The sequence below is a fragment of the Sitophilus oryzae genome, unplaced genomic scaffold, assembly GCF_002938485.1.
Source record: "Sitophilus oryzae breed Bouriz unplaced genomic scaffold, Soryzae_2.0 scaffold_1414_pilon_pilon, whole genome shotgun sequence".
NCBI lineage: Eukaryota > Metazoa > Arthropoda > Insecta > Coleoptera > Curculionidae > Sitophilus > Sitophilus oryzae.
In genome coordinates, this window is record NW_022146076.1 from 77743 (window position 1) to 104595 (window position 26853).

At 31.9% G+C, this 26853-nt stretch overlaps 1 protein-coding gene across 1 annotated transcript in view; it reads left to right on the plus strand.

The window, feature by feature from the left end:
* The window catches only part of LOC115876151, a 57254-nt gene that overhangs the window by 23535 nt on the left and 6866 nt on the right, over positions 1-26853 (plus strand). Inside the window, exons 2-3 of the mRNA XM_030891835.1 lie at positions 16775-16958; positions 19479-19633. Coding sequence (XP_030747695.1) covers positions 16775-16958; positions 19479-19633 — 339 coding nt within the window. The remainder of the gene's footprint in view (positions 1-16774; positions 16959-19478; positions 19634-26853) is intronic.

Genomic DNA, 26853 nt, shown 5'->3' on the forward strand with positions numbered 1-26853 from the left:
GGGTATCCCTAAATGATTACTTTATTCGGGGTTGTAAAACTCATATATCAACGTCGCATAAAGATTTAGGTACATATCTAGGTAGCTTAGTTTATGTATTTTGAATTAAAATACTATTACCGCTTTATTTACTTTTTTACGCATAATATGAACAGTGTATGCATTTTATATAAGATTAAGATAATCGGATTTGCTAGTTGTATATTACATTATACATTTTTGTTAAATATATACGTATACATATTTTTACCGAAACAATATGTTATTTCCGAGAATATTTATTTTATGTCGTTCTTTAGTAGTTTGTTTTCAAGATATCTACAGCGTGTTCTGAAAATTACTATATAATAGTACTCTTGCGTCTAGAATTTTACCCATCTGGACATGTACATGTATTTCTAATTAAAAGAAATTACACTTTTATTAAAAAGTAGCCCTGTGTACTTTAATAAAGGCTTCGTTCTCATCTTCTACAAAGTTTTACACAACAACTTTTTTTAACATTCACAATGTGTCAATTTATTACAACACTATTCGAAGGGTTATTTGCTATTAATTATGGCGTATACAAAGATAAAGTTCCTGAAATACTGGCGAAATACCTGAATTAAACTGAAAAACTCTGAAATATAATGAGGTGGTTAAAATTATATTATAATAATTGAAAAACTAATGTAATACTTATAAATTATGTGAATTTTTGATATAATTCGCAAGTGAATTTGCAAAACCTGACGTTCGGAACCTATTTAACTTTTCTACAACCATGTATTTATTCAACTACATAAATAGGTACAAAACAAAATAACTTTCTTAATGACTACATTAAAAACAGCATCTTAAAATGAATTTTCAAATATTAGATCGAAAATGCGTGTATACTAGGAGGATTATGAGGTGTCTAATAATAAATTAATATTAGATATGCCTTAATAAACGTTTGATTTCATAAATATTCAACTTTAAATTTTACATATCTACTATTTCTCTCTTGTATTCACCAAAGATAATTACCAAGTACATTCATGTAACACCTAGTATATTTCTGATATAGCAATACTAGACTACCTAAAGTTGAAAGTTTCAGTAAATTAAAAATATAGCTGAAATATTAATAACACATCTATAACTAAACTTAAAGTAATAAAATAAGTAATAAGTAAAATGGGGTATAATTAAAAAAATGTATATATGAAAAATATAAATTATATATTTATGAAACAATCGATAGCAGGTACTTCTGAAAAACTGAAAAACTTTTGAAGACATTTTTTTACCTTTTCACATAAAATGTTTTGAATATACCTGTATATACCTGATATATTTTTTTATTTACCTAATAAACAACGAAATTATTAAATTGCTGTTCGACTTTTGTTTAATATTTTTAATTAAAAAGCTCAACAAAATATTTCAAAGCACAATAAAAATCATGTTTGAAAACCACCGTTCCACGTTTCGGCTTGATCAAGAAGTTTAATGAGAATAAAATAACACATACTCAACATAACTAATATACTAAATGACACATAACTCTAGAAATTTTATTCCTCAGGAGGACCATAGATAGATATTTATTTAACTTTTAATTTTAACAATAAAATTTTACTTTTTACGTGAAAAACTGTCTGTTTATGCTGAGGTTCGCAGCCATCTTCTTTCGCATTTCGCAAGCGAAATCGACCCTTATCAACCGACTACGGTAGCGCCCTCTCTTCGAGACCTCTTGAACCACGAGGCGATTCATATCACCGAAATTCAAAAATCGAAAAATCCGAACAATTACTTTAAACTCAAATCTGTCTCCATGAACTTTTTTACTGTATAAAAATACTACCTTAGAATTTATATCGTAATTACCTTAGTATTTATCTCGATTTTTTTTCTAGCCATTTTTAAAATACCTTTAAGAGGAGGTTTGTTCAGATAATGTGTTGGCTCACTACCTTTTGCTGTTATCTTTCGGAGTCTGTAACTTGTAGGGGCGATATGACGCTTCTTTCCAGCACTCCATTTTTTCCGCTAATATCTTCGAGCACTAGAGCCAACAGAATGATCCCTCCGGTTTTCTTTTCGCGCTTCGCCGATCCGACGACGATATCCGAAATCCGACGCCTACGGGTACCCGTATCTGAGACGATCGATCACCGAATCGATCCTCGAAACCGACGCATTTACGAAACGATATGGTCAAAGGTCAAAGTCAAGTCAATAGTCGTCAGTAAGTCAGAAATACGCCGTTACGGCCTAAGAACGCTGGATTAAACTCATCGCCACTTCTGATGTAATCGGGAGATTAATATATTTAACAGAAATTGATATTTTAAAATATAATTCTCACTAGCTTGACAAACAATGTCTTCTCTGGGCCGAAATCAACAAACTCTGACATTCAACTGTTTCCAAAGCCTACTACTCCGCTACTCGCAAACATCAGCGGACACGGGGTGCAGGCACGGCGTGAAAATGACTGCCTATCATAAGGATCATAGGCGTCGATAACAATTCTAAGGCAGTATTTTTATACAGATGAAAATTGAGTTTCTAATAAAATCTAGCCGTATATAGGTAGATAAATATATATGTTAAAATGATGAAAATTGGAGAAGATCAACACTGTAAATCAAAGACAAAAACAATTTTTATTTCGGCTCGAAACATTCAGTTGTTTATGTAACTATAGGCTGAAAAATATAAAACGAAAACATTTTTTTTACTCCGCTCAAAAACACTGAGTTTTATCTCTAGGCTAGCTGAAAAATATTCGACATTATCGAAAAAAAAATGTATACTTAGATAAAATAAAGCTAAAGGAATACATACACTGTAATTTATAGAAAAACACATACAGTGTTTTTATAAATTAAACAAACAAACACTTTCTCATGGATCATAGTATTATCACTAATCTTGTGGTATTATGAACTAATATAAATAAACACATTTTGGATCTAATATTTCAAAAATTCATTTTAAGATGCTGTTGTTAACGTAGTCTTTAAGAAAGTTATTTTGTTTTGTACCTATTTATGTAGTTGAATAAAAACATGGTATTAGAAAAGTTAAATAGGTTCCGAATTTCAGGTTTTGCAAATTCATTTAAGAATTATATCAAAAATTCACATAGTTTATAAGTATTACATTTGTTTTTCAATTATTATAATATAATTTTAACCACCTCATTATATTTCAGAGTTTTTCACTTTAATTCATGTATTTCACTATTTCAAGAACTTTATTCTTCGTATACGCCATATTTAATAGCAAATAACCCTTCGATTAGTGTTGTAATATATTGACACATTGTGAATGTTAAAATAGTTGTGTAAAATTGTTAGAAGATGAGAACGATGCGTTTATTAAAATATACAGGGCTACTTTTTAATAAAAGTGTAATTTCTTGTAATTAGAAATAAATGTAAATGTCCAGATGGGTAATCTAGGCGCAAGAGTACTATTGTATAGTAATTTTCACAACACGCTTTAGATATCTTGCAAACAAACTACTAAAGGACGACATAAAATAAATATAGTGGGAAATAACAGATTGTTTCAGTAAAAACATGTTTAAATAGTTTTTAACAAAAATGTCTAATAGTTAATATACAACTAGCAAATCCGATTATCTTAATCTTATATAAAATGCATACACTTTTCATATTATGCGTAAACAAAAATAAATAAAGCGGTACTATATTATTTTAATTTAAAATACATAAACTAAGCTACCTAGGTATGTACTTAAATCTTTATGCGACGTTAATATATGAGTTTTACAACCCCGAATAAAGTAATCATTTAGGAATACCCTTTTACCTAAAAAAAACGAATACTTTCAATATAAACTAGCCATATCTCACTACCTGAATACTGTTTGACATCCACGTGGAATGGGACAAGTAGAGAGGCATAATCTCTAGTATGTGTAACAAGTTGCCTTACGATATCTAGGTTGAAAATGTTTCAAACATTCAGTTTGGATTGTGTGGAATCTAAGCACTAGGAGCAAAATGAGCGTATCTGGACAAGTTGCGTTTATCCCTCCGGGCGTAAATGATAAAGTCGGCGTTAGCGAGTTTCGGCGTAAATTAGTAGCGAATTATGCGAAATATCAAGCGGAATAAAAGAAAAATTAGATGCGTAGCGAACTATATTCAGCATTAGATCTACTAAGGATCTGCTAAGGATCACTTTGACACGGCTAATAGGATCCCAATCAACTCCATGGTAGACAGCTGTGGTAGACAGGTTCATTTGAACTTCTAAGCAGCTGAGAATTGGATGATATGAAGTTAGAAACATCCTAGGATGGCATGCAAGGTCACGGAACAAGTACTGTGGAATAGCTAGGTTTGGCAAGCTATGAACTTGGTTATGGTAGATTCAGACGTGTATTAGGATAGGAAAAAGAAGGAGTAGGGTTAGTTCTACCCGGTACTCTCTTTTTCAAGGTATACGTTAGTATGATAGCTGGAAAAGGCGTGTGGTGTTTGCTAAGGTATGAGTTTACCACCTGGGCGCTTTGTGAGTAGGGCGGACAAGACTTGCGAATAGGGATGAGTCCCGGTATTCGGTCTGGTTAGTTCGACCCGGATTGCTCTCTTTTCCAGTGGCTGGAATAGGCGTGGGCCCATAGTTAGATTTAGATTTTACAATTTAGATTTATATTTTAGAATTTAGGTTTAAGATTTTAGAGTTGATATTTGATTTTATTTTGTTGCATGCAAGCTGCAGATTGCGTGTAACACCAATATATAATAAGTAATTTGTTTATTTTACCTTATGAAATTTTGTCGCTGAATAATCTATTTGTCCATCATGAGTTTTTGAGTATTGTTTCTGAGTGAGTTACGATATTTTATTTTTATTTACTTAAGTAGCAAATAAGACGTAGCTCTAGTATGAGCAGTAAACAATCTAACATATATTTTTTTATTTCAGCATTTAAAAATGTCTTTTAAACGATTCTGATAATGTTTCTCCTTTTAGTGTGTTGAGATAATGGTAACAATTAGCTGATAAGGTTTAGTCAATTGGTTTTGTATCAATTGTCTAGTATCAGCAGCAAACAATCTAACATATATTTTTATTTCAGCATTTAAAAATGTCCTTTAAACGATTCTGATTATTTTTGTCCTTTTAGTGTGATTCAGAGAAGTGAGGACACTCATAAGTCAGGAATGGCCGAATGTTATCGACGCCTATGATCCTTATGATAGGCAGTCATTTTCACGCCGTGCCTGCACCCCGTGTCCGCTGATGTTTGCGAGTAGCGGAGTAGTAGGCTTTGGAAACAGTTGAATGTCAGAGAGTGTTGATTTTCGGCCGAGAGAAGACGTTGTTTGTCAAGATAGTTAGAATTATATTTTAAATATCAATTTCTGTTAAATATATTAATCTCCCGATTACACTTAAATCAATTTTATCACATACTAAACCAATGAATACAGAACAACAAACAAAAAATGTAACATACCAAATACCCTGTGAATGCGATAAATTTTACATTGGTGAAACATCTAGACCCTTAAATGTTAGAATTAAAAAACATAAAGATTATTTAAGAAAGGGAGATTTTCACAAATCTAAGATTTGTCAGCATTCATGGGACACAGGGCACAGAATAAATTTTAATAACGCCAAAATTATAATGAAAGAAGCGATAGCCTCTAAAAGAAAAATAAAAGAGGCTTTTTTAATTCAATCTAATAAAAATAAATGTATTGCTCATGCATCTGTAGATGTTAGTAATGTATGGCAATCGCTTCTTTGATTTTAAAGAAGATTACATAAATAAACATAACATACGTGAAATTTAAAAATAATCATACAGAAAGTTTGGGCTTTTTGGTTTTACCTTATTAAGTAATTATCAGGTAGTAATTGTTAATTTTGAAGTTTAACTTAATATAATGTCATTTTAACAGAACGTCAACGATTTCTTGTAGACGTATCTGTTTTAAAAAGTAAAGTGTTCTCGAATAGTTCAATTTAAATATTTTAAATAGTTTTTTTCTTGATTCTTTATATTTTTTTGCTTCCGACGACGGAAAGAGAAAACTTTCCGAAACGTTAAGCATTTTTTTCTTTGTTAGGCAAATTTTTATTACTATAGATAAACACAACTTCTGACAAGCAGCATCCGTTTAGGTTTAACGCAGAAGTGTTTACAAAAAATAACTATTTTATTTTGTAGATTTTTCTTGCAGTGCAGTGGCGAAAAACCCATAAGGATTTTTTTGGATAGATGAATCCGCCACATAGGTATAGACATTTTTTACAAATCTTATATTATTTAAGACTAATTAAATTCAGGTAGAAAAGAACACAAAACTCGTTAATTGCCTACTTAATTCACAAAATTCACACTTTGACGAACGAAAACTAAATAAAAGTGCGAATAACAAAATTTTACCACATTTGAAAAATTCGGACATTTCTAAAGAAGTGTGAAAAATTTAGGGTCAAAATAAAATTATGACATTTGTTTCTCCATGACCGCAGGCGGAATCACAGTGCAGTGGAGATATATTTTAAAACATCTCGTATTGAAGATCTATGAGAAAATTATATTTTTTCCATAGCAACTGTTAAAATTGCCTTATATCTATCAAAAATACTAGATAAAATAGTACTTTAACCGCAAGGATAGGTTAAAAACTTTATTTTTTCTCATACGTTTTTTAATTGCTTCCATTTTTGAAAATTTTTGTATTCCTTTTCATTAGTTATTCGGGGTTTAAATGGAAGTCGTTTGGATATGGCCTTTGTCGCCTCAGCCTGAATATCTGTTGGTAATTTACTTATTTCGTTTTGAGCCATTTCTGGCTCCAATTCAATCAGCAATCGACACGAAAGAGAATTAAAAAATATTGACTCAAAACTGACAACTAAAGAGACAGCTTTATTTATTTGTCAAATTACATAGAAACCAACGCCAACCCAGCACAATATTTTTTCTACTCGTAATAAATTCTATTAATTTCTGAATATTTTTTAAAACGTAACTTGCTATGGAAAGAAATATTGTTCTATACACGAGGATAAAATTGCATTATAGTCTCCCGAAATTAATTCACTCGCGATTTCATCGCTCGTGAATTAATCTTTTCGGTCGACGATAAAATACCATTTTATCGTATTGTATAAAAAATAACTAAGAATCATATTACTTTAGATTCCGTTTAAGTCAAAATTTTATTTCTTTTTATTGTAATATTCCCAAAGTAGGTTGAATTTCGATATCCAAAATAATTGGTTGTTGCACAACTCCCAAATTCTTTGTATTATTATCTAGAAAACCGGTAATATCTTTATTGTGATTATTTACTGCTATGATTTGAAACTTAATTTGATCGAAATTTCCAACCGCTTTTCAAATCTAAATAGGGTTTTACATCATCAAATGATCTACGTGAACAAATTGATTAGTTCTATTGATTAGTTTCGAATAGTTCACGGATTTTTTACAAAAAATGCCTCTCGCTAATTTTATACCTGTTTCAAAGCTTATTGAAATATACCGTATGGTGCATCGGAACGCGGGACATCGGAAATCCCATGTAAATTTTGAAAGGTCAAATATTATCTCCCTAGATGATGATTTTATGCAAAAATTCTATTAGACTTTTTAAAAGAGGTGTTAAAGTTTTACTGTCGTCTAGAATTTCGTTTTATTTAAAATAGGCATCTTAAAGTTATTTGCAATAAGCTATCTTCAAATTACTAAAAATGTATATGGCCAAGAGAAAACTACAATTAAAATACCAGTAAAAATATGATTTTGTCATTGTCAAATTCAATGTCACATTTTTTTTTGTTTGCAAGGATTTCTGTGGTTTGAAAAAGGTGGTTAATTTTTTTTCTGAATTGGAAGGATCATCTACAAAATAATTTAACGATTATGAATTTTCTGTTTAAATGGTAGTAGATCTGTTTGAAATGTTTAATGTCACATGTCGGTTTGGTTTTCTTTGGTTTCCTGTACAAGGCTCAAGGCTTCATAGAGGCCTTTTTTTCACTCGCAGAACTTAGTGTATTAATGTAGAGCTATAGTTTTTATATTGCAGTATTTTGACCATAAAACTTAAATATATTGCCATACAAAACAATTAGAATAGATTGAGAGAACAAAAGAAGAGAATTTCAGAAATGCTCTTCTCTTGTGGTGAATTCATTCCAATTCAAATATTTTGAGATGCCACAACAAAAATAACAAATTAAAGGAACTGTAATGTTTCCATATACACACATGGCCAAAATTATTGCATATATCGTTTAAAAATATACGGAAAGGAATTTAAAGAATATTTTTTTATATATAGCTTACGAGGTTACAGGCCGGCCTGGAAGAGGTAGAAAGAGAGTTACTACTGATGTACACACAATAGATCTTTAAGGTCGCGGTGACTAACTCCCCTCTTAAACATTCTACAAACATTCTACATTCTACTACTGATGTGCAAGACCGTCAAATATCCCTAATTGCACGACGCAATCTCCTGTTTTCTAGTACTGCTATTAAAAATGAGTTAGCTCGCCTTGCAGGAGTAAATGTTTCAAGAAAGACCAGAGCAAGAAGACTCCATGACAGAGGATTACATTTAAGGAGGCCTCTACGTGTTCTGAAGCTTAATTTACAGCACAAAATTACGCGACTACAATGGGCTGAGGAGATGAGAGCAAATGGACCTAATTGGAATTTCGATATGTTTAGTGATGAAACAAGAATAGGCCTAGTGTCAGACACGCGACGAACTTTGGTCTGGAGAGCATCTGGCAGACGGGCACGCTTGAATGCAGCTCATCCCCGTGTCCCGTTTCAAGGGGGAAGCATTATGGTATGGGCAGGTATAATGCACGGAGCTCGAACTCCTCTTGTTTTTATTGATGGCACAATGACAGGTGCCTCATATCTTAGAGACGTTTTAGAGCCTATTGTGTGTTCATTTCGAGGGGCAGTGGGGGATGAATTTGTTTACATGGACGATAATGCTCCTCCCCATCGCACTTTAGCGGTTCGCGAATTTTGTGAGGAAGAGGGTATACGAAAACTGTGGTGGCCACCGATGTCTCCAGATATGAATATGATCGAGCATGCTTGGGACATGCTAAAATGCCATATTGTCAAAAGGAATGATCCCCCCGTACATTAAATGAATTGAAAACTGCTGAAAACGCGCGAAACATGGGAAGCCATTCCTCAACATCTTCTGGACAACTTAATTGAGAGCATGTCGTCTCACAGCTTGCGTTGAGGCTCGAGGAGGCAATACAGATTATTAGTTGTGAGAAATAATTAAAATTGTTTTCAATATTTTCTGTTTAAAATGAAATTTGTTCTTGTTGATTTTCACTCATTATGAAATAAAATTATAATAACAGCCTAGTTGCATTTTTAATTTTATATTAGTTAGTCGTGTAGTAAGCCAATATGTCCAAAAATATAAAAAGAATGATATTAGGTCCAATATAAAATAAAAATATCGTTATATGCAATAATTTTAGCCATGTGTGTATTTTTAATACGGAAAAAAATATATTTTTAATTTGCTACTCTACCTACAGTTTATATTATATGTGTGTATTAACGTTGCGTAAAACAGGAGTTAATGCAAAACTGAATCTGATTCATTATATAGAATTAATCTAAAAACATCTAAAATTACCTTCATTCGTTTCTTACATCGCTTTTTTGCTGTGGCAAATCTATATGTTATAGTTAATGTCATTTTAATGATTCTTCTACGACATAACGGTACTAAAATAAGTCAAAGCATTAGTACCCCGTAATTTTAGATCGGTGAAACATCAGAAATTGAATTTAAATTGCTAACACATTATCTGCTCGACTTTCGATAAAAAAATTGATAATAGAGATTGATTATAGCATATTGTTTTATTATGAGTAAAATTACACTTTTTATGGCAAAGCTGTATGTTTGGCTTGGACATACAGCCGAGGCACAAAAAATCATTTTTACTCCGAATAGAACATGCTATTTTTTTTCAAACGTAACAAATACTTTTTTAAACAATTTGGAACGCTCCAAATAATATAAAAAGATATAAAAGTCATACCTTGTATGTAATCATAAATATATCAAGAAACTATGGTTACGCTCGTTGAATTTGACACTTTGTCAGCATAGATAAATGCAACAAGTTTAGATTGGAAAGCCCGTAAAAATTTTAGGTCGCGAAATTATTTTGGGTCGCGACCGTTATACGCGATCTGGCGCTGCTATAGCGGTCGCTAAGAACAACGGCAAACAAAAACAGAAATAATTTTCTCTTGTCAATGTCAGAATCTTCAAAAATCATAATAATCTTTCAAAATCTAAACCGCTCTCATTAAAGAAATTCCGAAAAGTGTTTATAACGTACATTTTCAAAGTAATTATTGCTATCTTGTGAGTTTAATTCAAGTTTTATTTACTCCAACCGGTGATAATTGTGAAAAAGTGGCATTAAAAACTTAAAAAGGTGTGCTGTAAACTGTGAACTGCAAAAACCATCGTGGATCGTGGCATAACGTCGGTTTCCAATGTTTCATAGGTATTTCATACATGCGTCCTTATATAAAATAAAGTTTCTTGTATGCCACACACTGTATTTTATTTATAAAATTAAACGAAAATAATAATAAATTTCAATAAACAATATTTGGCGATATAATTCTGGAAAAAGCCGAACCGCTCCGAAATTTTCAAAAGTTTTGGGTCTCGACCGTTGCAAAAATAGCGCCAAATAGTGTTTACATTGTCCTTATGGGCACTTTCCAATCTAAACTTGTTTCATTTATCTATGTTTGTCAGTTTATTAATAATTTTCGTACTTTTATGCTTTAGCGTAAAAGTGCTTTACTTTTATGCCTAAGCGTTAAAATGACTTTTTATATTGTCAATCACGTCGCATTATAGTTACATAGATAAATGCAACAAGTTTAGATTGGAAAGCCCGTAAAAATTTTGGGTCGCGAAATTATTTTGGGTCGCGACCGTTATACGCGATCTGGCGCTGCTATAGCGGTCGCTAAGAACAACGGCGAACAAAAACAGAAATAATTTTCTCTTGTCAAAGTCAGAATCTTCAAAAATCATAATAATCTTTCAAAATCTAAACCGCTCTCATTAAAGAAATTCCGAAAAGTGTTTATAGCGTCCATTTACAAAGTAATAATTGCTATCTTGTGAGTTTAATTCAAGTTTTATTTACTCCAACCGATGATAATTGTGAAAAAGTGGCATTAAAAACTTAAAAGCTGTGCCGTGAACTGTGAACTGCAAAACCATCGTGGATCGTGGCATAACGTCGGTTTCCAATGTTTCATAGGTATTTCATACATGCGTCCTTATATAAAATAAAGTTTCTTGTATGCAACATACTGTCTTTTATTTATAAAATTAAACGAAAATAATAATAAATTTGAATAAACAATATTTGGCGATATAATTCCGGAAAAATCCGAACCGTTCCGAAATTTTCAAAAGTTTTGGGTCGCGACCGTTGCAAAAATAGCGCCAAATAGTGTTTACATTGTCCTTATGGGCACTTTCCAATCTAAACTTGTTTCATTTATCTATGTTTGTCAGTTTATTAATAATTTTCGTACTTTTATGCTTTAGCGTAAAAGTGCTTTACTTTTATGCCTAAGCGTTAAAATGACTTTTTATATTGTCAATCACGTCGCATTATAGTTACATAGATAAATGCAACAAGTTTAGATTGGAAAGCCCGTAAAAATTTTGGGTCGCGAGTATTTTGGGTCGCGACCGTTATACGCGATCTGGCGCTGCTATAGCGGTCGCTAAGAACAACGGCGAACAAAAACAGAAATAATTTTCTCTTGTCAAAGTCAGAATCTTCAAAAATCATAATAATCTTTCAAAATCTAAACCGCTCTCATTAAAGAAATTCCGAAAAGTGTTTATAGCGTCCATTTACAAAGTAATAATTGCTATCTTGTGAGTTTAATTCAAGTTTTATTTACTCCAACCGATGATAATTGTGAAAAAGTGGCATTAAAAACTTAAAAAGCTGTGCCGTGAACTGTGAACTGCAAAAACCATCGTGGATCGTGGCATAACGTCGGTTTCCAATGTTTCATAGGAATTTCATACATGCGTCCTTATATAAAATAAAGTTTCTTGTATGCAACACACTGTCTTTTATTTATAAAATTAAATGAAAATAATTTTGAATAAACAATATTTGGCGATATAATTCCGGAAAAGCCGAACCGCTCCGAAATTTTCAAAAGTTTTGGGTCGCGACCGTTGCAAAAATAGCGCCAAATAGTGTTTACATTGTCCTTATGGGCACTTTCCAATCTAAACTTGTTTCATTTATATATGTATATTTATTAATGATACAAGTTCCATACGAACATCATAATCAAACGCGTGTAACGTTTGCAGCCCCAATTTGCAGCCAGGAACCATCGCATTTCATCGCATTTTTTTTCCATCTCCTGGGTTGCACACGGTGCCTCGTTGCATCGTTTGCTTCCTGGTTTTTTGTGTTTTGGGATCGGTTTCTTCGCTTCCTGATTCCTTACCGTACTGATGAAGCCTGAAGGCAGTTACATCAGTGTGCACTAGTGTAGGTGTGGTTGTGTGAGTGCGTGAGTGTGCGTGTCTGCACTGGTGTGCACTGGTGTATACGGTTACGAGTTGTTGAGGGCTGAGCCGTTTAATCTTTTTTCTTCTTTTTTATACATTTCCCTCACTATTTCTTTCTTTTTCAGATAGAGAATATAACTACTTAATATTACTACATCTTCTTCGGTTTTCTCTTACCAACAAAAGATATGAAAAAAAAAAAGAAATTACACTAGGAATGTAGCTGAGTGTAATTGATATTTTCCTTTATTAGTTGGAAAAAAATAGTAAACGTAGGTATAACTTTGCGATTTCTGCGAATTTGACTTTTCAAGTGAAGAAAGATATGTCAAACTATATTTCAATACCGTTTCATATAGAGTTATTCCGTGGTTAAAAAGAATTTTTATAAATGTAAATTATAAACAAAAATCGTCTAAATTCGTCCTAATCGTAAAAATATGTAATTTCTATCCCTCTAGGTGGGGGGGATAGAAATTACATATTACAAACCCCAAATTACATATTACCCCCTTACTTCAGCATTTAATTAAAAACGATCTAAACGAAGATAGAAGGGTATTTAAACTTGTCTTTTGTGACATATTTAACCTAACATGTCTTATTTTTAGACTTTTTATGGGTTAAATATGAGACACATTTTTATGCACACTGACTTTTTTAGTGGTACTTTTGGTCTCGCTTTTGGTATACTTTTATTTTTGCAATAGTTTCGTTACGACAAAATGCATTTTATAGAAGAAGTACTTTTGTATTTAAATCGTTGTAACTAAGAAAAAAACTAAAAATTTTGAAAATGTCTTTGGCCAATTATACTATGAAATAATTAGATAGGTATGTTACGATTCCTTTGAATATCCTTATTTTTCACTTATATGGAAGTGAATAAAAATATTTTATTGAATCATTTAAATAAAATAAATCTTTTAATATTATAACCAAGACTTTAAAAAAAGTCACATTAGACCATATCTGAAAATATCACTTTACCTTTACATGATTCTGAAGTTATTTTATTAAAGTTATTCAGTATATTTCATTAAAAAATAATTAACGTACCAGAAACTAAATAAACAGGAAAGTAAAAAATTGCTGCGGCGGCGATCAACCCTTTTGTTTTACCCTAAAACTTTTGTCGCAGGGTTTTTGCGTTATATTTTGGTAAAAGGGATACGAATATATTCTGTGGTGGCACAAAAACTTTAGTGAGGTATTTGAGAGGGTTAGGTGCTTATTCCTATAGTCAAGTTGTACGGAAGTGGAACATTTAAAAGGGTTTGGATAATAATTAATTATTAAATTTCGTAGGTTTATTTCAACGGGCGTGTAATTATACACGTTGAGTAAGAGAAAATACCATATATGGTAGAAACATACTTTACGTGAGAATTTTTGAAGGTACATCTTTTTATTTTAATATACTTAATTCCAATTATTTTTTTGCCTGTTATACACGTTCTTAATCATTATATTTAATAATAAAAAAACTTCACTACACCATTCATAATTCAACACTCAAGATCAAGAAAAAATACGATTTAAAAGTATATTTCTAACAAATTTTAAATGGATTAGTTTAAGATGTATATACAGGGTGGTCCGAACTGTATTCCGAAAACTTCAGGAAACTTCTACAGGGTGTAGAAGTTTCATTTTATTTCGATTTTTTCCAAACAATTTCTGAAGTAACGTCAATATTTAGATGAAAATTGGTGTCTGGGAGTTTTTTGACATGAGAAATTTGATTTTGATGTCAATATGACTCCTATTTGTAGGGAGCTCCACCTACATGTGTTTTAACTGTTTTTAAAAGTAATAACCCCCCTACTGGGAGAAAAAATACACATTTCCGTGATTTTTACGGCAAAAATATCTCTTGGTAAAAATGGCTACGAGCAACCGTTCTCAAAATATTTAGAATGGAAAAAGTCAATACATGTCATTATTGACAAAAAATAAACAATGCCGAATATAGATAGTTATCTGACTAAAATGATAAATTTGGGAATTTATTTTTTTTAAATTAATCATAAATTTTTCTTTGAAAAAATTATGATAAAAAGTTTCTGTTGAACTTTTTGCCACAAAAACATTTTAAATTTATGGCCATCGCATGTTTAATTTCAGTCAATGACAACAGATATTGATAATTTCGATTCTAAATATCTGGAGAACCATTACTCGTAGCGATTTTTACCAAGAGATCTTATTTACGTAAAAAACCTCGTGAATGTTTATTTTTTCACTCAGTAGTTTTATACAGGTACGGACGAAAAGTTATTACTCTTCAAACCAGTTAAAAATATATAGGTGGCGCCCTCTACAAGTAGGAGTCATATTGAGATCACAATCCAAATTTCTCATGTCAAAAAACTCCCACACATCAATTTTCATCCAAATATTGACGTTACTTCAGAAATTACTTGGAAAAAATCGAAATAAAATGAAACTTCTACACCCTGTATCTCCGAAACTAAACATTTTGGGACATACATTTATACGAACTTTTTTATTTATTTTTATTTGCAGAATATGCTGCCGAAGTTTCCGGAATACAGTTCGGACCACCCTGTATATCCAAAAATATATATCTGTATTTCTGAGGTTATAGAGAGAGATATTTCGAGTTTGTGATGCATAAATTCCGGAAGTGCTTCACTGGCTCAAAATGAGACTACAGTTTTTTTCTTTAAGCTACAGTATTTTGTACTAATCTCTTATTCCGACTATACGTTGCTTATGTTATATGAATTTATATAGCTTTTAAATTTAAAAAATTGTGGGTATCCATATATTTTGAAAATTTACTGTTGACTTCCAGTATTTTTGGAAGTGCCGCTATACTGATAATTAATTTAGCCGTGAGATCTCATTGTGAGACAATTCAAATTAGATTTTGTTTCTAATATTTATCGAGGGGTAAACCGCAGAGGGAAAAGTGTACACCGTAATTCCTTTTACTCAAATAATTCCTCAGAATTCCTCGTAATTCCTTCGGAATTCCTTGGAATTCCTGGTCTTCAAGGTCAAGGTCAATCATTCAAGGTCTTCCTTGGAATTCCTTGGTACGAACTCGGTAACTCTTTCAGTCTGAACCAGCGTTGCCACCTCGGTTTCGCAGTTCCGCTATGAATTTTCTGGTGATTTTTATAAATGTCTAATGTCTCTATAAGTACTAGATCTAACAATAAAAAGTACTATTACAAGATTTACGTTTTTTTTAGTTAAATTTTAGGATTAATAAGGGATCATGAGGTAAAAATACTGGAAATATGTCGGCACTTACTTATTAAAATTAATTTTTCTCGGGATTTTTTGAAAATGATAGGTACCTAGTTATACTCGTATCTATAGGAAACGAAATTAATAAAACTTCAGTTGCACGTCATAATACGATCACCAGTAAATTCCATAAGATTACGCATGGTATCATTGATGAAGTGCACCTAAAGTTGTATTAATTTCCCTATAGTATATACCTAGGTATTATTCCGAGGAAATGAAAAAATCAACTTTACACTTTCTGAGTACTGAATGAAAAAATCTTATGAGGGTTTCTTTAAAATGGCGAAATCAGGGAACGTTATAAGTAGATCTCTCAGGGGTGGTTCGGCCGTACTATTGGAATATATTTTAGATATATAATCGAGGGTACAATATTAAATTAGAAGAATATCTAACCTGTAGATATTTGATATTGGGAAATTTTGGAAGCGAAAACGAAAAACGGATAGTAAAAAATCGCCTGCAAAACGTTTTTCTTTAAATTTAGTACTACCTATTATAGTATTCATGGTTTACTAATGTTCGTTAATTTTTTATAAAGTTGCTTGTAATTCCTCTTAATTCCTGTAGAATTCCTCTAAATTTCTAAGGAATTCCTTGGAATTCTTACGGAAATAATTGGAATTCCTAGTAATTCCTATGGAATTCCTTGGAATTCCTCGTAATTCCTTGGAATTCCTGTAGAATTCCTTCATAGTGTACACCATAATTCCTCTGCGGTTTACCCCTCGATATTTATTGAATATTTCCTTTATCGAGAACCGGATATATGCATATGAAACAATAATTTATTTCTTTTCATGTTGTTTAATTGCTACATACATCTTCCCTAAAACATACTCATCTTATTTTCTTTTTCTTTACAGGTCGGGAAGTCTTGGCTCATCGCCGAGGCCATTCTTAAAGCCCCAAAACAATCCATCCGATGAACACATGAACAGCGACGTAGAGAGCTTGGAAGATGCCAGGAAGCTGGTGCGAGATTTGAGGGCGAAAACACGGCAACAGGCCCAACAGATCATGGCCTGGAGGAGGGCCTACAAAATGCAGGTTGGTACTTCACGTTTTACGAACTAAATGATAAAGTAATGATAAAAAATTAGTGGGTTATTTACGTTGTATTATGATCGAAAGTACAAGGCGTCAATCTTATCGATCGCTATTTTCCAAACTTAAACTACTGTAAGCTGCTGACTGCAACTATTTAATTGAAGCGGATATAGGCCAAGCTACTACTTTTAATGCGATGGCTGAAATTATTAGTAGTGATGAGCGAGACTGATCTTGTACAAGAAGCAAGACTAGCGTTAGATCGGCGAGACTAAAACCAATACCGACCTGTGCAGACTAAGAAAAAATTCAACTACACGTTCATGTTTTCTTTAATTTTCTCTAAAACGGTATGGTTGAAAAGTATAAACGGGATTAACCATTTTAGAACAAGCAAAAATTTTTTATGAGGAATGCATTTTTCTCAAAATATCAATAATAAAAAAGTGTTTTCTCTTATAAAGACAATTCGGGGACATACTGTATAATTTTCAACAATTTTTGGAAAAAAATCATGCGCGTTTTTCTGGTGGCGAACTATACCACTAGCTAAAATAATTGTACTTATTTAAGAGACACACTGTACAGGGTGACTCCTCTCATACGACGTGAAGGCTCCAAGGAGAACAACAGTTTCTATTGAAATGAAGTTTTGTGAGCATATGTAGGTTAATTTAAAGCAATTTTTAAAAATATAGTGAGTTCTACGGGTGTTCCCAAAAAAGTTACATATCAAAGTTGTGTTTTTTTTTGTAATGGAACACCATATATAAATTGATTTTAGGGTTCTAGGAGAAAAATAAAGGTGAGTTTTATTAGAGAAGCATATGACTAACATGTAAGTTTTTTAATATATTTAACATTTTCTGAAAATAAAGAACAATTTCAAAATTTCAATAGAAGCTACCTAAATTGGAATTTACCCGGTATAGCCTAATATGCAGTTAAAATAACTATTGTACATTAAATCAAATTACAACTTGACCCAGAAAGTTATACAGGGTGGGACAAAATTAATATTGAATATAACATTGGTCACCTTTAAAAGCAAGTTACTCTTTTATTTTAAATGGAACATCCAGTATATTATTTCAATTATCAATGAGGAATTCATGTCTCTAACCATGTTAGCATCATCAGCAGATGATTATAAACTACTTTTAAACTTTTGAGTTTATAATCATCTGCTGATGATGCTAACATGGTTAGCGAAACGCGCGTCCAGTGTAAAAGTAAAAGTGTTTTGGTGTATTGTGGTGATCTAGTGTTTTATTTTGCTGTGTAACACCAAAGGTTCCAACCCTCAACTGTAATCATGTCTCTTCAAAATACTATGAAGGTTGCCTTCCCTACCCGTCAAACAAATATTTCCTAGATATTGTCATTTTTATGTTTGGTAAAATCTAGGTGGCTGTGATATGTGTGACGTTACTTCAACTTAGCTGTCTAATTAGTTCAACGATAACAACCAGTTATCATTTTGTGTCAGTAAAATACAAAAAAAAAATTGTCAGAAATTGGCGTAAAATGGAAACTTATCCTATATCAGAAAGAATTGATGTGATTCTTTTAGTTTCTATTTTAATTAATAGAATACCTTAATGCTCCTGATTTTATCTAGTTTGGGCTAATATATGTTAAAGACAATTTATGCAGTGAACAGTAAAGGAAGCATTTTGAGTTTTGATTTCATCTAGCTAATTTTTGTCGCATAATTATATGTTGATATCTAGTCTTAATTCTGTAATAATTAAAATATGTTTTAAACGTGTATCTTTTTATTACCATCGATTATTTTACTCTACATCCTTTAATTTTTGTTAAATTAACAAAAGGAATATCAGAGCCACCCCTAGTTTTTTTTTCAAATAATAAAGATCTACTATCTCGAAGTCATAAAAATTAAAATATCTAGGAAAATATTTGTCTGAGAGGTAGGCAACCTTAATAATATTTTGAAGATATATGAATTCCCTATTGAACACCGGAATAATATACTGGGCGTTCCATTTAAAGTAACGGAGTAACTTGCTTTTTAAGTGACCAATTTTCCATATTAATTTTGTCTCACCCTGTATAACTTTTCGGGTCAAATTTTAATTTGTTTTAACTTATGTTGTTTATTGTAATTAAATATCAGGCAATACAGGGTAAATTAAACTATAGGCACAAAATGTGAAATATGTCAAAATCCTTACATTTTAGGCATATGCTTATTTAATAAAACTCACCTTTATTTGTTTCCTACAATCCAAAAATCAATTAATCTATAGGACGTTCCATTACAAAAAACTTTTTTTATATAAATTATAATACGTTCTACGATATATAAATTACCGTTCTCCTTGGAGCCTCCGCGTCGTATGAGAGGCGCCACCCTGTATAGATAATAAATTAACTAACATAAAATGATATTATTAAGAAACTTTCATTGGATCGCCATTATTTCTTGAAATCTATATCGATTTACTGCAGATAATATGCCGATATAATTATTTCTACGAATCTATTTCTTTTCAGGAACTCTTTATAACGAGATTGCAACGAGAGAAATGCGACCAGCTGAAGGCCATCAGTTCCAAGCTCCTATTATTCGAATCCCGGCTTATAAGAAAACAGAAGGACATCGCCGCAATGTTAAATGCTAGAGAGAATATCATTTGTAAGCAGCAAAGGTAAGAGGTTAGATTAATACTCTACATAAACTAAACAAAGGTATTGCTAGTCTATTTCCTTCTATAGCCAACAAGAGCCAGTTGTACTAAAGTTGATATATTATTGACCCTTGACTTTTCCTGTCTTTACTATTTAGATGAGAACAGTGGCGGTTCCTCAATAAGTTCATATCTGTCGTGTAAAAGGAAAAACCCATCCCATCAATAACGTAAAATGTAAAAAAAATGCGTAAAGTCTCGTAACACAATTCTTCCACTATAAAAAGTTGTGAGATCTCATGTAAAACCAAGTCAGTTTATTTTATTGCGCCTCTCTTTAAGCATCTATTCAACAATTTTGTTATAAATTATTAGTATCAATATTAGACATCTTTATTTTCTTTAATAATTATAATGACTTGGCAACTGGACAGCACCATAATTATAAAAGAATAATCTACCATCTCGATTACTAAGTAAATTTAAACAGTGCCCTTAAAAATAACACGTGACCCACGTGTTGTGATGTAGGAAAGAGTGTACACATGAGATCTGGGACAGACGACACACGTGTGATAGCGTGAAATGGCATGGGGTGGCGTGTTGCCTAGTGTGTACGCAATACATGTAATTAAATCGAAAAGCATACGCACAGGTCTTCATGACGTGGGGTAGCATGGCGTGGCGTGTTGGCTAATGGGGTGCCGGCATAATTCATAAACTTTGAATTATCGTATAAAGTCAGATAATATCAAATAAGTTAATTCTAGTTTTCTAACGACTTGTGCTTCTGACTTTCGTTATACCCCAAATATCAACTTTAAAGGCAGGCGGCCACTGCAGCACTGCGAGCGAAACTAAACTAACCTAAGAATATATAAAGAAACGGCAACTAAACGAAAATAAGTTTCATCGACCACTGGGAACGATTTTTGTTTAGTAGTCAGCTAAGTAAGCTGCGTTGTCGTATTGTGTCTCTGCTATCATAGAATTAATCGCTGCGAAAAATTCGCTGGAACCTGTCACGAACTAAAACGAGCGAAACTAAACTACGATTTTAATCTTCGTTCATATATTTTCGTTTAGTTTCGCTCAAGTGGCTGCTGATGCATTTAAAAGTATGGGAGCTGATTTTTACAAATCTTATCTTCGCTTGGCTTAGTTTAGTTTTGCTCGCAGTGGCCGCCCGCGACCCGTTTTAAAAATGTTTAATTTATGATTTTACCATTGCTTATTCAAAATCATGTTTTGTCAATTTTACACATATTTTATTTTTTATCTCGAAAACTATAAGAGATAGGTATAGGTTTGTATAATAAAAAAAATTATGAGATTTGAGAGTAGTTTCCAAAAATGTAATAATATACTGGGTGTTCCGTTTAAAACAAAGATGCCTCTACCACTTTTCAAAGCTAGACAGTTAACTCTTGATCCATAAAGATATTTCGGAAATTTTCATTTTTTCCTTGCATTATAAGCTTAATGCTAACTAAAATTCAAAATCTGAAGTTTGTAACACATCTAGAAGTACCTTAAAATTTTGATGAAGGCGAGTGAGTCACTAGCGAAGTTAAAGAAGTTTGACTAGAAAAAATGCATAATCCTTGAATTATTGTTGGTTTGGAGACCGCTTCGATTAATTCTAGTTTTTCGCCGTTGTCCCGACTGGAAAGTCAGTTACCCGTAGCGGCTAGACAGCTAACTTTTAATCCATAAGGATATTTCAAGATTTTTCATTTTTTGCTCCCATTATAAGCGTAAAGCTACCTAAAATTCAAAATTTGAAGTTTGTGACACATCTAGAAGTACCTTAGAATTTTGATGATCTGCCAGTGAGTCAATGTCGAAACAAAAGAAATTTGACAAGTGATACTTCAAAAACTATGAGGCATAATTAATTACTAGATATTTTGATAACCTAGCCAGCTATAGGATGTCTTATGTGTAGTGAAAATTAATATTCTTGCTTTATCCACAACAAAATTACAGGGTGGTCAAAAGGGCCGCTAATACCTTCGAGAAAAGGATGGTTCGGCTGTGCTCGACTTGGCAGGGGTACTGCCGTGCCCCCTGATTATCTGATGCATACATGATCCGGCTGCAGGATTATTACGCTCATCATATTTTCAATCAAAACCTAATTTTACGCATATTTATGAATAGCGGAATACACTTTTAAGAGGGTGCGAATCAAAAAGTTGTCGCAAATAGGGATTGCCACGGTTCAAAATTTTGTTCTACTACTTTATACGGATCCGGCAACAATGCGTCGGTCATCTGTAGCCCCTATAATAAAAAAACTTAGGAATTTTGGATAAGTGCAAACCTAAAGTATGTGTTACGACGTATATCAGGGAAATATTTTAACTTCTACAGGGTGGCTCAAAAAAGTGTGAGTAGATCGGGATGATTTTTTTTAATGGAACGCCCTGTATATTATTGCGTTTTTGGCTTCCTTTCTGATTACTTCACATAATCCTAAGATATTATGAAATACATTTTGATAGTTTCAGAAATATTAATATATAAATAAAAAAAATATTTTTTCAGTCTTTTCTAAAAAATATATTAAAAATACAAGAATTGTCCTGAAATCGAAACTATACTAGATATTTATTATAGTTTAAATAAAAAATAATATATAAATAAAAAAAATATTTTTTCAGTCTTTTCTAAAAAATATATTAAAAATACAAGAATTGTCCTGAAATCGAAACTATACTAGATATTTATTATAGTTGGTCTGTACTTACTTTGCTGTAAATATCGTAATCTTAAACCAAACAGGGTGTTCATAATTCTATGCCAAACTTTCTAAAATATAAAATTGTTTTTCTTTGTTTCCTTATGGAATCCCTAAAAATTCTAAAATGCTTTAAATACCAAAAAATGTTCATTTTTTATTTCTCCGTCTAACAAAGAAATAATAACAGAAAATATGCTTTTTAATTTTTTCCATAAAATATACAGGGTGTCCCAGAAATAAGTGCAAGTATTTTAACTGGTAGTATAGGTCAACCCCAGAAACACGCCTATGAGGTTTTTTTCGCGAAAAAAAATTTTGAAAATTCAAAATTTTCTGGACTTTTTTAGTTTTTAGTTAAAAATCATAATTTCTTGATAATATGGCAACATAGGTATTAGATTAAATTTACAAGAGAGAAAATCCAGAAAAGATCCAGTGGTTCTCAAAATTTTAGGAAAAAATCATTTTTTTGGCAATTTTCAAAGTAAAATAACTCCGTTTTTTTTAAATAACTTTGTTATTTTGGACTTATTTGAAAAACGATAAAGAGAAAATATGTTTCTTTTATCGAGATCTACCACCCCTTAAAATACTTGCACTTATTTCTGGGACACCCTGTATATTTTAATCGCTATAAACAATTAAATAATATTTATAACTTTATTATTTTACTACCTGTCCTACATAGTCAATCATTAAGATTTCCTTTATTATAAATTACACGGTTTCGGTTTCAATGTGCCTTGGACAAAAATTCTAATTTTCAAAACGCATGAATTCACACAAGTATCTGTAACGGCTCTAAATTCCAGTTTAAAATGAAACTACAGGAAATAGTTGTATTTCTAGATTCTTGTTTAACAACTATAACATCTACATACGCCTACGTCTATTTTTTATGTTGTTTAATTGCTTTCTGGTTTAAGTTTTTATCACTGTGAGTGAAATATAGGTATTTATTTGTAATTTGTAGCATAGGCATTGCAAATAATGATTGTCTATAGTTGAAATATTTTAGACGAACGTTTTATCCTACAGGGTGGTCCGTACTGTATTCCGGAAACTTGGGCAGCATATTCTGGAGATAAAAATAATTAAAAAAGTTCGTATAAATGTATGTCCTAAAATGCTTAGTTTCGAGATACAGGAAGCAGAAGTTTCTTTTTTATTTCGATTTTTTCCAAATAATTTCTGAAGTAACGTCAATATTTGGATGAAAATAGGTGTCCGGGAGTTCTTTGACATGAGAAATTTGATTTTGATGTCAATATGACTGCCATTTGTAGGGGACGCCACCTACATGTGTTTTAACTGGTATGAAGAGTAATAACTTTTCGGTTGTTCCTGTATAAAACTACCAAGTGAAAAAATATACATTTCCGTGATTTTCTACGTAAAAAATGTCTCTTGGTAAAAATCGCTACGAGCAACCGTTCTCAAGATATTTAGAAGAATGGGAACAGTCAATACATATCATTATTAATTAATGTATTTAATACAAAAATATTTGCACTCTTATTTAAGACTCACCCTGTATATTTTTGAAGAAGTAAATCCGCCGAACAATCGTAGACATTACTCCTTCTATAGTTTTTAAATAACAAGGATTATATTATTTATCATGTCAAATACGATTTTATCAAATCTTATACGCGTCTGAGAAACAAAATCTTCTTTGCAAAATAAAATTACCCAACGCCAAATATGTACCCAACAACAACCAATAAGGAGAAATTTCAAGATCCAAAATAGCTGACCAAATTTGGCTATATCAGCGTATGATACACGGGTTGTTCAAGTTTACAGCCATGTGCAATAAAACTTATAGATGTAAGTAAAAATTTAATGAAGCGATTATGAAGCAGCACAGCTAATTTATTTTTAGTCGACTTACTTTCAATTGTTCTCTATATAATGTCGTTATTATTCAATATACATTGTGAGTTTTTAAAGAGTTACAATTATCGAAAGAGTTGCAAAATTAATTTAATTTTTTTTTTTTTGATATTTTTGCTGTCGTCGGACGAAGGGTGGCAGATATTACAATATACTATTAATTCCAAGTTATTTTCAGATAGAAATGATTGTACAGGGTGGCGCATCTCATACGACCCTGAGGCTCCAAGGCACTGTCTCCAACTTAGCGGTTTTCCCGCTAGATCTAGCGGTTTTTTTCAGTTTAGCGGAAACAAAATTAATTTAGCGGCTAGCGGTTTTTTAGCGGTTTAGATTTTTGAATGATAAATGTGCAAAACTGATACAAAAATTATTACATAAATTTTAAACAACGATCTTTTTGAAAATTTGCACCAATAGTCGTGTAATTATTATGTATGCTTAAAGTACCTAGGCCTAGAATCGCCTAGAATATTGGAAGTCTCGTTGAATCTGTCTCATCTAGAGTTGCCAGACGTACGTTACGGGAAAATCCAGAATTTCGGTATCTTGTCCGTTTTTCGTTCGATCATACGGTACCTTTTATTATGTTTTTTGTGGTTGTGTCAATAAATCAAATTTTGATTATAATTCGTTTTAGTTTCCACACATTATTTTCCCCGTGTTTGTTTCCTTTTATGATCATGCTTTTTTTGCCCTCCGGGTATTTAGCTATAACAATCTGGTAATCCTAGCCTCATCACGTGATAAGAGCTTAGCAAAAGTTCCAAAAATAGGCGACACGGCAAAATTTCAGTTTCAATATGACTCCTAGCGGATTCTAGCGGTTTTTAAATGCGGGTAGGCTAGTGTAGTCTAACCAAAGACATTATAAATATAGACCGAACATCTCATTCATAAATACTCGTTGGTAGTGTATCAAACATTCCAATGTGCCAAACAAGGACAGAAGAGATAGAGAAGTCTAAAATTTCCGACCCAGGCAACTAGGCTCATTTGGATTGTTCTAATGGCCAGTGGCGTATCGTTTTTTGGAACGAATTTAATCAGTGAAGTAAAAGTAAAGTAATTAGTAAAATGTTTACTCCATATTAATATACTACATTAACACTTTTTCGTCAGGTGAGTTTTGTTATAAGGTCTAATATAATAATATAATTAATATCCCACATATACTTATGTTGAAACGTTAGTAGGTAGTTTTCGAAAATCGCTCCAACGTCGATTTTCAATTTAAACTTTCAGTTAATTCTATATAAACTTTCAGTTACTTTTGAATATTTACAGGGTGACTCAGGCTTCCGAAACAGTTCTATATTAGGTTTGTGGTTGGTGACTTTTCTTTTAATTTTTTTTTTCAGAATATGGAGGCAATGGTAAAGCACATTTTAGACATTTTTGTAAACATAGGTGGCCGGAACATATTTTCAAACTAAAGTTGTAGATTTGCCATTAAATTTCCGTTCCAGAAATACCTAGGGTTGCCACCTGTCCTTTTTTGAAAAAGACAGTCCTTTTTTGGACTAACTTGTCCTTTTGACTTTTTTTGACTTAAAAAGTCATTTTTATTTACGTATTTTCCCTGAGAAAATTACCTACAGCAAACAGAAATATTATTTTCGTCCAAATTTAATTAGAGATGTTATAAAACTTATAAATATTTTTTTCTTGTTTAAAAGAGGCAACATTATTTAGAACTTCCCATTTAATCTCAAATGATAATTTAGGTTTTAGTTTTACCTTTTTTGATCTTAAAAAGAACTTTTTAAAATTAGTAATTAGTAACGATTTAGTTAGTTCGCAATCGATAGCTTCCTGTAAAGAACTGTGTAATAGATGTTTAATTTTGTATTATTAATAACTTCCTATACCCAAAATCAATATTTAATGAGAAAATTGTGTTTTTTTGAAAATATAAGACAAGATTTGACTTTCGGTCTTCTTCTTGTATTATGATGGCTCTGATACGCGGCAATTACCTTTTAGTCTCTCAATAGAAGGCATTTATCATTAAAAGTATCAAATCTGTGTGCTACAGTAGGGGATTTCTGTCGCATAATAATGAATATTACGTTTATATACAAATCCATTACTTTTAAAGGTAGCTTCATCAGACAATCAAATTTTAGTTAAATGTCCCAATCTTCATGAACTGTATTAAGCATATGTATTGCGGTTTGAATCACCCCGAGAATCACCCTGTATGTTGACAAAAATATTTTGAAAATGTGCGTTACAATGGCCCCCATCTTATGTAAAAAATTGAAATAAAAATTACAAACCAAAAACGTAATAGGTAAAAAGCTTTTTTGGAAGCCTGGGTCACTCTGTTATTTAGGTATGTATAAAACTAGTAGCCTAAGAATTGTTTACAGTTCGTCCCATTCTAAAAAAAAGGTAAACACATCGTACAATTAACTCTAGGAAGAGGTATTTGTACGGTGGTAAAAAATTGTTTAAACGAGGCCGAAGGGGCAGATATAATAATGCAATAAAATGTAAAAAACGGCGGGTAAACACCTTTGTTTATTTGTTGAGCAAAATTCCTTTAGAATATCGTATATAATGACCAAAATATGACGCAATTTTAAGAAAAAAA